Here is a 13,366-nt window from a genome sequence, read left to right as displayed (position 1 = left end):
GTTTAAACTTACGGTTAAAACTTACTTAAAACTGTGCACACCATTTGACTTAACCAATATTTCTACTGCCCAGCGTGTAAATTCTGAATACTCATGACTGGTAAATCAAAACCGCTTTTCTAAACTGAGCATATGTATTACTTCTCAATAAGGGTTAATTTGTGGAAAGTTTCAAACCCAACTGTTTTGGTTGCAGCCTTTTAAATAAATATAAATTTTTTTTACAATGAGGAAGAATGTAAGGGTTTTTTTTACCTTTGCTGAACTCAAATAACTGGAGGGATTTTCCTCAAATAATACCTTTAGGCAGAAACCCAACATGGAAAATTTCAGCCTAAAAAGTAAATAATTGAGAGGCCTAGAATCATGTAAAAATTTTTATAAAGGAAACTGTTTTGCACCCTTCCTTATAGCAAGCACTACATATATTTAAGAGTGAAGCATCCTCCTTATAGTGAAACTCTACCAAAGGAAACTGATCTCAATAGTCAGGATTCCCCAACAACTGGAAAGCTCTGAAAAGTAACACTTAGCAAAGTGAAAGTGCTTTGGAACTTTGGGGAATCTTGGATGATGCCTGGCTAGTGAGCACTTTAGTTCAGTTTGCAATTCTGTAATGGCAAGGAAATAGCGTATTCTCTGAGGTTAAAGAAGCAGGTTTTGACCTCAGTGAATTTTGGATGGGAATAGTCTGGTTTCTCATCATGAGAGCTTCCTCCGCTGGATATTTAAAGTAATACCTGCTACCTTTTTACACATTGCATTATATGCCCATAAACTTTGCTTTTTGATTCACAACACAAACTGTATTTGCTTTTGCTAAATGTTTTCCTTTTCCTCCTCCCCTGTACAGTGTTTGCAAGCACTAGAGTTCCTACATGCCAACCAGGTAATCCACAGAGATATTAAGAGTGACAACGTACTTTTAGGAATGGATGGATCAGTTAAACTCAGTGAGTGCCAGACAGTTGTTTCAACCTGCTGCTTCTTTTTAAACGTTTTGCAATGAATAGTATGTTTGTAAGCGCATAGTTGTCACAGATAGTTGAGATGAATTTTTACTAATAATCAGCAAAGGAATTCATTCCGCTTTGCAAAAAGAATTTTGCCCACTATAGTTGGTTTTGTAATTCTGAGCATCTGAAAGTTACTGACTTTGAGTGTATCAAACAAGAAGGATGTTTAAGTAACTTATCACATCAATGCGTTTGTAAATGTGAGTTAACCTGCAGTGTAAAGTGAGATAAAGATACAAGGATTGCCAGTGAGGGAAGCTGGCAATAATCGGAGCTGCCTTATTGGCTCCTTTCAGATTGTCAGAACTTGCTCCAGATGCTTTTGCACTGTCCATTTAATTGACAGGATGAAAATTACACATTTGTATTTCAGTACTGCCTAAAGGCTGCAAACCAGGTAGGATCCTATTGTGCTGGACACGGCACTTGTCTTACTTTTAACAGTAGTTAAAGAAAATTAACTACAAAGGTAAAAATAATGTTAGAGATTGGGAAAATATTTTTTGTTTTCAGCTTTTTATATTGTGCATTTGACAGCACTTATTATGCATTTGGTGGTTGTGTGCATCTTTCATACAGCAAGTGAGGAAAGGAAAAAAAAACTTGAAAAATTTAGTGAATTTAATCTCAGTTGTTGTCAGGAGTGCTTAGGGAGAGGTGCATTGAGATTTACACACTGAGCACTTAAAAGTTTGCTAAGCGCTACACAGATGCCTAAGAAGACATGGGGTGACACTTTGAAAGCTGCTTTCTGGATTTGAACACCTGGGAAATCTACCACTGTTCCCTGTTCCAAGAGCTTGTAGTCTAATTTCAGTTATGATACATGGGAGAGCTCGTAAACAGTAGTGGGGAGAGGTAAACAGTGAAACATAATGGGGTTACTCAAGTACATTAAGTGCACTTCTTAAGGGTATATCTGTCAGATTTATAGGGCTGTGGAATTTTTGCTTTGTTTACAAACCAATTATTTGCAGGCTACTTTCCTAATGAGGTGACAAGTGAAAGGCAGTGGAAGGTGTAAGTGGGAGAGATTGAATGGAGGGAGGAGAGAGGATTCTAGCAGAGGATGTGTGAAGAGGAAGGATTTAAGGAAGGACAGGTTGAAGGTGAGATAGGTGATAGGAACAGGTATGAAGAAGAGGTGGTTGTTGAAAGAGGGGAAAAAAGGGGGATCAGCAGAGATGGCATGGGGGAGCAGGGGAAAGTAACTATAGAAACTTGCTAGCTGAAGCAGGTGGCTGTAGAATCTGTTGAGGTTAATGGAATCTGTAATCCTTTATTTGGTGAAGGAGGCGTGGGCTATTGCCCACCTCACAACCCACTGGGAGTATCTGTAGTGAAGATGGTGGCAGGTTGACCTGGTCCATGGGAGGTGGCTGATGTGCACTCCCATGCTAGGAGAAGGGGCCTGAGCAGTCTTGAGGGCATCTCGGCGCTCAGGATGGTACGGTGGGTGAAGGTATCTTTTTTTTTCCCCAATTTTGCTCTCTGAAGAAGCTGACAGTGGGAGGCCAGTGTGAATGCAATGGGGATCCCCAGGTGGATGAAGAGTGGATGGGCTTGGTCTCCTTGAAACACCTTTCCTTGCATAGTCTGCAGAGGCCCACACCTGCCTTCTCCCTGCTGGTGTTGTGGAGGCTAGAAGGCTTTTCTGGGGCACCCAGAGTTTTTAATAGGCTGCCCTGTAAGAGAGCTGCTGCTTCTGTCACATTTTTGAAGTCGCCTAGATTTCAGGTTGACTGTGACCCTTTGAGCGAATGTAAGTGAATGATGCTATAGACCTAGAGGGGAAAGCCTTTATGAAAGAGTAGCAAGATGAGCTACTGGCTGCTATTGCTTTGGAGACTGGGAAGGAGATAGATAGTAGCTTGCTAAACTGCCCTCAGGCAGCAGTTAAGATTTTCAGGCATGAAACCCATTTGTCAGCATTATCTGGTACTAGCATTTAAAATGTAGGGAAAGGCATTTTTAAAGTTTGAAATCCTATTTCTCAAACTAATATAAATCCTAGGATAAACCCTGGCTTTTGCTGAGATTGTGTCCTCATTGGTGCTCTCCATGCCTGAAAAGAAGTGGGAGATCTGCAGGTTGGACAAAGTAGCAGGGTGGAATACACACTGAAAATGCATTGTTGATGCATTCCATTCATTCCAGTAAAAATAAAGGGCCAGATTTTCAAGAGATTTTACATTTAGGTACTAAAATAACGGCCAAAATTTCCAAAAAGCATCATAGCACATTGGTGTTGAGCTCTTTTGAGAATAGGCATACTTGTGGCACCTTAGAGACTAACAAATGTATTTGAACATAAGCTTTCGTGGGCTACAGCCCACTTCATCAGATGCACAGAATAGAATATATAGTAAGAAGGTGGGTGTGTGTGCGCACACACACACACACACAGAGAACATGAAAAGGTAGAGTAACCCAGCCACTCCCAGTCTCTATTCAAACCCAAGTTAATGGTATCTAGTTTGCATATTAATTCAAGCTCAGCAGTTTCTCATTGGAGTCTGTTTTGGAAGCTTTTCTGTTGCAAAATTGCCACCCTTAAATCTTTTACTGAGTGGCCAGAGAGGTTGAAGTGTTCTCCTACCGGTTTTTGAATGTTATGATTCCTGATGTCAGATTTGTGTCCATTTATTCGTTTGCATAGAGACTGACCTAATCACATTAGCCACTCCATCAGGGGCTCGTTCACCTGCATATCTACCGATGTGATATGTCATGTGCCAGCAGTGCCCCTCTGCCATGTACATTGGCCAAACCGGACAGTCTCTACGCAAAAAATCTCTTCGGGGAGGGATAGCTCAGTGGTTTGAGCATTGGCCTGTTAAACCGAGGGTTGTGAGTTCCATCCTTGAGGGGGCCATTTAGGGATCTGGGGCAAAAATTGGGGATTGGTCCTGCTTTGAGCAGGGGGTTAGACTAGATGACCTCCTGAGGTCCCTTCCAACCCTAATATTCTGTGATTCTACGCAAAAGAATAAATGGACACAAATCTGACATCAGAAATCATAACATTCAAAAACCAGAAGGAGAACACTTCAACCTCTCTGGCCAATCAGTAACAAACTTAAAGGTGGCAATTTTGCAACAGAAAAGCTTCCAAAACAGACTCCAACGAGAAACTGCTGAGCTTGAATTAATATGCAAACTAGATACCATTAACTTGGGTTTGAATAGAGACTGGGAGTGGCTGGGTCATTACACATATTCAATCTATTTCACCATGCTAAGTATCCTCACACCTTCTTGTCAACTGTCTAAATGGGCTATCTTGATTATCACTACAAAAAGTTTTTTTCTCCTGCTGATAATAGCTCATCTTAATTAATTAGCCTCTTACTCTACCTTTTCATGTTCTCTGTGTGTGTGTATATATGTGTGTGTGTGTGTGTGTGTGTGTGTATATACACACACACACACACGTTTTCATATGTTAAATATACACACACACATCTTCTTACTATATTTTCCATTCTATGCATCCGATGAAGTGGGCTGTAGCCCACGAAAGCTTATGCTCAAATAAATTTGTTAGTCTCTAAGGTGCCACAAGTACTCCTGTTCTTTTTGCAGATACAGACTAACATGGCTGCTACTCTGAAACCTGTCTTTTGAGAATGTGGCCCTTGGTAAATCTAAGCTTAAAATGTTTCATTTTAAAAATGCTCCAAACCCCAAGTGTTTTAATTTTGAACCATAACTTTTTACCAATAATAGTCTGATTTAAAAACAAAAATCCAAAAATTTAAAAAAAAAAAAAAAAAAAAACCTGTTCCCCATTGCAAAGTCTTTATTTTGCTGTGTCTAAGATCTGAGCTGCTAATAAGAAAATGCACTTTTCCAGCCAGCAGATGGAGACCTTGAATGAATCTATATAGAATGAGTCTAGCTTGCTCTTCAGTTGTTTCCTTATCTAGGTGATGGCTTTGTTCCTCTAAGCTTTTTCTGTGGAATATACTTTATAGTAGCTTCATATATCTAAAGCCTCACTTCCAGACCTTTGTTAACCATAGTGCAATGATTCAGTAGCTAAACCTGTGATTAAAATACTGAAGTTGGTAAATACAAAAATAAATACCGAAATTATTTTTGTATAGGGTTACCATATTTCAGATTCCCAAAAAGAGGAATGATGGGAGGTGATGGAGGGGATGCCCACTGGAGGTGGGGAAACTGTCATGGTGGCAGGGCAGCTGGCACAAGCCCAGGACACAGCGACAGCCAGCAGTCAGCGCCTGCCTGTGAGATCCTTTCACAAGGAAGGAGAGATGAGACCTGGGTGGGTGGGGTCAGGCAGCTATGACTTGTAGGGGAATGGACCAATCAGCTGAGGATGCAGGGGAGGGACCAATTAGGGCTCTTTCTGAGCTGCAGCTTGTCTGCTCTGCAAAAACCTGGACATGGCTGTTACTTGAAAATCCTGCCTGGGCAGAAAAAGGAGGCTCAAAAAAAGGCTCTGTCCAGGAAAACCTGGACATATGGTAACCCTATTTTTGTACTGGGACTGGAGCCCAGTCTGATGGTGTCATCCTTTCGGGTTCAGGACCATTACATTACACAACATAGTATAAAGTCTATACCAGTGCACAAAAACGTTTTCACATATGTTGTTGGTCCCTTTTTGTTGGAATTCTGGGTGGCTTGAAGAGGGCTTAGACAAAACATCACTCTTTTATAGGAGACCACGAGTTACCTTTATAAAAAAGAACTTAATTCTTTAAGTAGGATTTTATTTGTTGTAGGCTATATTCTTCAGTGTTTGTATCAGCTTGCTGGTTGGACTTTCTGCTGTGACATGAAAAATATAGGAAAACTTTGAGATTGCAAATATACAGATGCAAAAGATGTTTCTATAGTAATAGAAAAATGTGTAGTTCGATAATTGGGGCTTTGAGATGGGATTCACAGCAGACTAGGATGGACTGAATTAACTGTCATTAACTAATTCCTTTATTATCATGCAGCCGACTTTGGTTTTTGTGCTCAGATCACCCCAGAGCAGAGCAAGCGCAGCACCATGGTTGGGACTCCCTATTGGATGGCTCCTGAGGTGGTCACACGGAAAGCCTATGGCCCTAAAGTGGATATCTGGTCTCTGGGTATCATGGCTATTGAAATGGTGGAAGGAGAGCCCCCATACCTCAATGAAAACCCTCTGAGGGTAAGATATTTCATCCTTTAGGAGTGCTGCATCAATCATGAATATAAAACAGTGGCTCAGAAATGTGAAGAGATTTGGGACCTTTAATTTACAGATTACAGGTTTGAATCCAAACCAGGTTAGAAGTGTTTAAATGGTTATCAGCTGATGGCTGTTTAGTACAGTCAAGGCAGTCCCTAATAGACAGGAATCTACATGAAAAAATCAAGGGTAATTAGTGCAGGTAGCTCTCAGTATAAAGGAGGATGATCTAATAGACATGGAGGATATTACCCTTTCACCCTGAGAGATGGTCTCTCCAGAACATGGTTGAGGCATCTTGACAGTACCTGTTTTTAGTTAAATAGTAGAATTCATATCTGAGTACTGACAGTCTTTTGCCAGCAATAAACTTCTGTAGGCTCAGAAAAGTAAATCCAATTAAATTACAAAGAACAAAGTACAAAGCGTGCTCTTTCTCCTTATATAAGGATATGTTTATTATAGTGTCCATCACCGTAAATTCTTAAGTATCTATAGTCATCTTGTTACTAACAAAAGCAAGCGACAGTTGCTAAAGCTGTGCAATGCCACTCTTACAAGCATCTACCAATGTGAGGAGAAGCAGGTTGTATTCCTTCTACCCCTCAAGACTCAGGCCATGTCTACACTATGGGTGCTACAGGGGCACAGATAGGCTGCTATGGCGCTGTGGATACGGGTTTACCATCGCTGTAGGAACTCCACCTCCCTGAGCAACAGCAGCTAGGTTGACTGAAGCATTTGTCTGTCAACCTAGCTGTGCCTACACGGGAGAGTTAGGTCAGCATAGCTACAGCACCCCGAGAATGAGCTATGCCGACCTAACTTAAGTGTAGACCAGGCCTACTGCATTGCCTCTAATATTCCCAGCCCTTAATGGAGAGATGAGTTCAGAAGTTGTGCCCAAATATTTAACCAAATCAGGTATGTGTAGTGTTAGTCTGTCCACAGTTTCACATAGAGCAACGCTCTTTATCTCAGCATCCTTGTGGTGGGAGTCTGTCTTATGGGCTGCTCTTATTCCATAGTTGCTCATTGACATTGTTTTGTAGCACGAAACCTGCCCATGTATTCATTTGTAGGAGCTAGATTAGTGGTGAATAGTGGTTGCAAAGTATACAAAGGCATACTATACATACTCAAATGAGGTACCCTGCCTAGGTCCATCATGCATATTCCTGTTTTATCATCTTAAGGGGGAGACTTTTGAGAATATATGTGATAAAGTCTAAGTTTACTTCCTGGTTGTTTTACATGATTAGTATAATGATCATAACAGGAAAAAAGAAAAATGACATTTCAGTACCTGCATCAGGCATCCAAATTGAAGATTCAGCGAGGAAACTTAATTGTCATATGCTAGTCAGTGTCTGCTCTGTCAATCTCCTTTCCTTTTTCCATTCAATAAATGCTTCTTCTAACTTGAAATACTAATACATTGCAAATCACATTTTTTAGAATTTTAACTGACGACTTTGGTGTAACGACCTTTTTCTCTCTCTCTCGGTTTGCAGGCTTTGTATTTAATAGCAACTAATGGCACACCAGAGCTGCAGAATCCAGAGAAACTGTCCCCAATATTCCGGGATTTTCTAAATCGTTGTTTAGAGATGGATGTAGAGAAAAGAGGATCAGCCAAAGAACTGTTACAGGTAAGTATATGTATGTTGGGGTCTTCCCAAAAGCTTGAAATTCAGAGGTCACTAAAACTGTAGTCAGCTAGTGCTGACAGACGCTTGTCTTTGTCTTCCTTTTCCTACTGAAGAATCATTTAATGGGGAATAGTGGGAGGGAAACACAGGAATCAAAATTTGGAACACAAATGTAGATGATTCTTCTACTGAAATCACTATTGGCCGCTTTTTGCCAGCGGTGATTCTTCAGTGACACCACAGCTTAGTTAAACAGAGAGGCTGCTGTAGCCAGCACAGCAAACACAGAAAAGGGTAGAGGGAAAATATCAAAAAAAGGAATATCTCTGCATGGGGAAGGTTGCTGGAAAGAGGACGGCAGGGACTAGCCAGGGATATTGGATATTGCTATGTGGAGGAATAGCTGTCAACAAATCTGTTCTTCTATGGGATCATTCATTGGGCATATCTCCTTGAGGTGCTGCATATTGGCACCTTTGTGAAGTGCTTTCTTAACTTGGATAGAAAGTGCTATGTAAATACAATAGTTTGTTTTTGAAATTTGACTCTTACTAACTTACTGTGTTTCTCTGTTCCTGGCAGCATCCTTTCCTGAAACTGGCCAAACCTCTGTCTAGCTTGACGCCATTGATCCTGGCAGCCAAAGAAGCAATGAAGAGTAACCGCTAACATTGTTGCCATGGCCTTCATTTTTTTTTTTTAAATCTTTATAATATATGAAAATTGTTACTCGTTAGGAGGGGTTGAAAAAAGTCTGCAAAAGGGAAAAACGCTCACCCAGAAGACACTCGAAATGAAATATGGTGACTTTTAAGTAAACCCTTTTTAGGGTCTAAAAGGAATTGTGGACTGAATCACTGGTCTTTCACCTCTTTTGCAGACAGGCCAGGAATCTTGCTTCCCATGCCTGGGGTTTTAAGTTTTTTGATGACTTCGCTGTAACAGTTCCCATTCATTGTGCCCTCTTGGGTACTTTCAATACTTGAATGACAGGTTCAAGCTTTTGGAGAGAGGCATTAATTTTATCTGCTGATCTTTCCTTCTCCTCCCCTTTTCCTGTCCTCTTTCAAGTTGCATTGGCCATCTCCCGTATGACTAGATTAACAGCAGGTGTGACAGAAATGTGAAGGTACATTTTACCCCTACCCCCTTACCATACAATTTAGCTGTGACTGTACTGTAGAATTAACGACTCAGATACTTAAAAAATTAACTTTAAATGAAATCTGCTTGTAAGTAGAGTATAGGGAGAGGGGGAAGAGAAGAGTTCAGCTGTCTTTCTGATCTGTGGCTGCTCCAGGGACTTCTAATCCAAGAGAGACACATCTCAGTGTAGCAAATTGTGGTGGGTCAGGTTTTGGGAGGTCAGCCTACACATATGAGGAAAAGGGAGCAGATGTTTGAGGAAAGAAACGCGCCCCCCCCCCATTGTTTGGTTCCATTCTCCACTCCTCTCTCCCACTCCCCTCCCCTCCCCTCTCCCAAACTTCCCTAGACTTGTTGGCCAAGGCAGAAGGGATGTCTTGTGTGGTGTAGCGGTTGGTCTTAAAACCAAGTGTTGTATCTATGCTCTTACTTGGGCTATGGGATTTATGCTGGTGCCTTTGACTTTTTTTACATTTCCCTCCTTTGTATCAAATGAATTTTTGTATATGTTGTAATTTTATTCCCAAAAGCAAATAATGCAACAACCTTGGAGTTGTCAAGATTTAAGTATTAGAGCTATTTTTTCCATTTTTATATGTGCTCCATTTCTACTAATGAAATCAAAAGAACAAATAATTCATCAGAGCTGAGGAAAATGAAGATCCAAGACTCTTTTTTTATAATTCAAACAGGAGCTTATGAACACCTGGGAACACCAAAGTGCTGTTCTATGGAGAGACAGTCTGAGGCGGGAAAGTAGTTTCACCAGACATGAAAGGGGCTTACTGGAGTGGCTGATGCATGACTGGAGAGAGTCGTCATGTCAGGATGACCCCTTCTCCCTAAAGACCTTTTACTTGCTAGGATGGCAGAAGACAACATTTAGTGCAAGAAAAAAGTGCTTTCCTATAAGAGCTAGTGAGTAACTTGAGTTGTTGAGTTCTTGAGATGGTGCCAACTGAAGTAACAGTAGAAACCATAGAAGTATCCTTGGTCCCTGATTTCAGCCACTGAAATTGCTGCATTTATACCTATAGATTATTTTCATAAGGATCAATTTGTAACTGTAATGTGCCAGACGATGCACATGAAAGAATAGCCACTAATTTGGTGCTAAGCAGTTGTGTTGCATTCCCAACTGGCAGTGCATGTCAAGCAGAGAGAGTCCGGGTCCTGGGGTGAGATGATTCCATTTGGTGTCTGACAAATTGCGTAAACCAGAGTTTGACACATGTTCTTTTTACTGTGGGAAGGCTATTTTCTTCTGTGTACGAATAATTTCAATATTTATATGCGGATAGAAATGGCTGTTCTGGGTTTTGGTAACTGAGATATAGCTCTGCCTAGAGCACCTGAACAAATTATCTTTCACTTCCTGAGCCTATATATCATGGATTTCATTCTCTCAGAACTTATCCTTCAACAAATTGCACTAGCAAATTGCTGTGTGCCAACAAGATACCTTATTCATGGAGGAAATAGAAACACCACACTTCAGTCTGACTTCTTGTAAACACTAGTGCAGGGGTGGGAAAACTTTTTGGGCCGAGGGCCACATCTGGGAATAGAAATTGTACAGTGGGCCATGAATGCTCACAAAATTGGGATTGGGGTGCAGGAGGGGGTGAGGACTCTGGTTGGGGGTGCGAGCTTCAGCGTGGGGTCAGAAATGAGGAGTTCAGCATGCGAGAGGGGGCTCCGGGCTAGGGTGGGAGAGTGGGGTGCAGGGGGGAGGTGAGGGCTCCGGCTCGGGGGGTGCAGGCTCTGGGGTGGTGCTGGGGATGAGGAGTTTGGGGTGTAGGAGGGTGCTCCACACTGGGATCGAGGGATTTGGTGGGCAGGAGAGGGATCCGGGCTGGGATCGAGGGGTTGGGTCGTGGGGAGAGGCTATGGGGTGCAGGCTGCGAACGGCACTTACCTCAAGCGGCTCCTGGAAGCAGTGGTATGTCCCTTCTCCGGCTCCTATGTGGAGGCACAGCCAGACAGCTTTGCATGCTGCCCCGTCTGCTGGCACCACCTCTGCGAAGCATGTAGGAGCCGGAGGAGGGCCATGCCGCTGCTTCTGGGAGCTGTGTAGTGTGGCCCCCGACTCTGCGCCCCGGCTGGAGCGATGGAGTGGGGCCATTCGGCTGCTTCCAGGAGCTGTGTAGAGCAGCCCCATGCCCTGTGCCTCAGCTGTAGCGCTGGAGCAGGGTAAGCCCGAGACCCTACTCCCCAACAGGAGCTCAAGGACCAGCTTAAAACGGCTCATGGGCTGTAGTTTGCCCACCCCTGCACTAGTGTAACAGCTACCAAGCTGAATTACTTTAACGAGAAGAATAAATCAAAAGAATACGCAGCCCACTAGCCATAAAGCACTAGAATGCTTCATTCCAAGGAAGTGTCATGTCATGGGCTGAATACTCTAGATCTGCTTCCCCTCTTACAAACTTTTTATGTACTGAAAGCCATAAACAGTAGAATGGCAGTGGCCTGGTTTCAATACATGTGACTCAAAGTGAAAGATTTTCCTGTCCATAGGGAGAAGCAAGGAGTACTGGATTATCTTTTCTTTTCTCATCAGTGGCTCCCTGTTTGTCCATTGCTGGCAATGGACTTTGTGAAAATCAAACTCCTAGTGCAGCAGTATAACTTGGCTTTCCTTGCGCCTCTGCTGCGTGCTACCCCCCAACCCCCCACGCCCAGGTAGCAAAACTTAGTCTACCATATAAATATAATTTTTTTCTGAAATTAGCAGGTAAACTTAAAATCATGAAGTAATTTTAACTTATTAATTCAGTCTTATTGATAAAGAAAACTTCCTTCTGATCTTGCAATAGCAAATCTGTCTAGATCAGTATCTGTATCTCTTTAAGGGCTGACTTCTAAACTTTTAATTCTTTTAAAAAAATAAAAAATAAACCTCAACCAGGAGTTACCAAAATGCATCCTATTGCTTCTCATGTGGCCTAGAGTACTGTGAACTACAGTTAAAAAGCGCACAAGAGTGCCCCTTGTATGTATATGATTCTACAATAAGGTTTCTTTTGCTCCTGTTGCCAGAAGGTAATCAGGACAAAGGAGAGAGGTCAAGGAAAGAGCAGAAATATTGGGAACATTTTAATTTCTGCAGCAAAGTGAGGGAAAATAGTTAAGTAGAGTCAGTAAGCTGGCAAAAAAAGTCATAGGGAAGTTGCTGCTCTGTGCTTCATTGTGTAACCATTGTGCAGTTTGCATGTCAGTAGGTTGGCCATCAGTCTTCTAACTGAACATGTTACATATGTCTTCCAAGTGTCCATTTTTCCCATGAAGGACCAGGTTAGAACTGAGACTAGCTCATTTGTTCTCCCCAGCCCAGATGAATAACAAGTGCAGGTGAAGAGAGAATAGTCAGAGTTTGAGTGGATGCCGAAAGCAAAATACCGCTTCGGAACATGGCAGAATTCCCAGATCTCTAGGTAACCGCAGATGACAGGCACAATCACAAATATGCATATGAATAAATGCAACAGTGGCACAACACAATAGTTAGTCGGGAGTAGAGATTGGCAGCGTACTGTTTTGAAAGGAAGTGAACAGGCAATGTTTGTCTTCTAGGATTTTTTTAGCACAGAACTTGGAATAAACCTGACTTCTCACCAAGTAGACATGCTTGCTCACACATGAGGTCACACATTCCCATCTGAATATTCACTATACAAGTAGATCTGTGCTGAGTAGTTGCAAGAGATGTGCTTCACAGCACATCAGAGTAATTGAACTCTGCTGTCAGAAAAGGGTGGAAAATCAAGGATACTGTTAAAGGTCTTTATAGCTGGAATTGAAAAACCTCTCTGGTCTGCTTTCTCTCTCTCCTTCGCTTTGCCAGATGGAAATGGATGTAGGTTCAAGCTTTATTTTTTATTACTGTACGCAGATTTTAATGTTTTCTTTTGTTTAATTTAATCTCATTCTGTTATTTAATTGTTTCTGCGATATTAACTACTGTATTTGATTACTTTGTTTATTAACTTTGTTCTTTCAGGGCTAGAAATAAACTTTTTAAAATGTTTGTTTTTCCCCTTTCTGAGTGTTTTATCTTTTTAAGATCAGAGTAGTGTAAAAGTAGTGTAAAAATGGTTAGATATTTTAAAGGGTTTAGGGGAATGTTCTCTGTTTGTGTAACTTTGAATTTAAGCGACAAATGTAAATTGTTCATGCACACTTCCGTTTCAGTATGATTTTTATTTTGAGCTGCATCTCAGCTTAGTTATCCTTTGTCTTCAAAATCTTCCTAAGCAATGATAACAGCAACACCAGATGATAACTGCAGGCTTTTCTTGCTACTGAGCTCCATTTGCAAGTCAGTCCTGCCTCCAATAACCATTCCTGACTGTTTG

The 13,366-nt window shown here is 41.7% G+C and overlaps 1 protein-coding gene across 5 annotated transcripts in view; it reads left to right on the top strand.

The window, feature by feature from the left end:
* PAK2 (p21 (RAC1) activated kinase 2) overlaps positions 1-13,038 on the top strand; it is a 102,546-nt gene extending 89,508 nt beyond the window's left edge. For all 5 annotated transcript variants that reach the window (XM_048864077.2, XM_075132296.1, XM_048864074.2 and 2 more), the window contains 4 exons: positions 854-953; positions 5,993-6,189; positions 7,725-7,862; positions 8,445-13,038. In XM_048864077.2, the coding sequence (XP_048720034.1) occupies positions 854-953; positions 5,993-6,189; positions 7,725-7,862; positions 8,445-8,531 (522 nt within the window). In that variant the 3' untranslated portion in view covers positions 8,532-13,038. The remainder of the gene's footprint in view (positions 1-853; positions 954-5,992; positions 6,190-7,724; positions 7,863-8,444) is intronic.
* Positions 13,039-13,366: the final 328 nt, after the last annotated feature.

Source organism: Caretta caretta, chromosome 9 (assembly GCF_965140235.1).
Source record: "Caretta caretta isolate rCarCar2 chromosome 9, rCarCar1.hap1, whole genome shotgun sequence".
Taxonomy (NCBI): domain Eukaryota; kingdom Metazoa; phylum Chordata; order Testudines; family Cheloniidae; genus Caretta; species Caretta caretta.
This window is presented reverse-complemented; position numbering and strand designations above follow the sequence as displayed.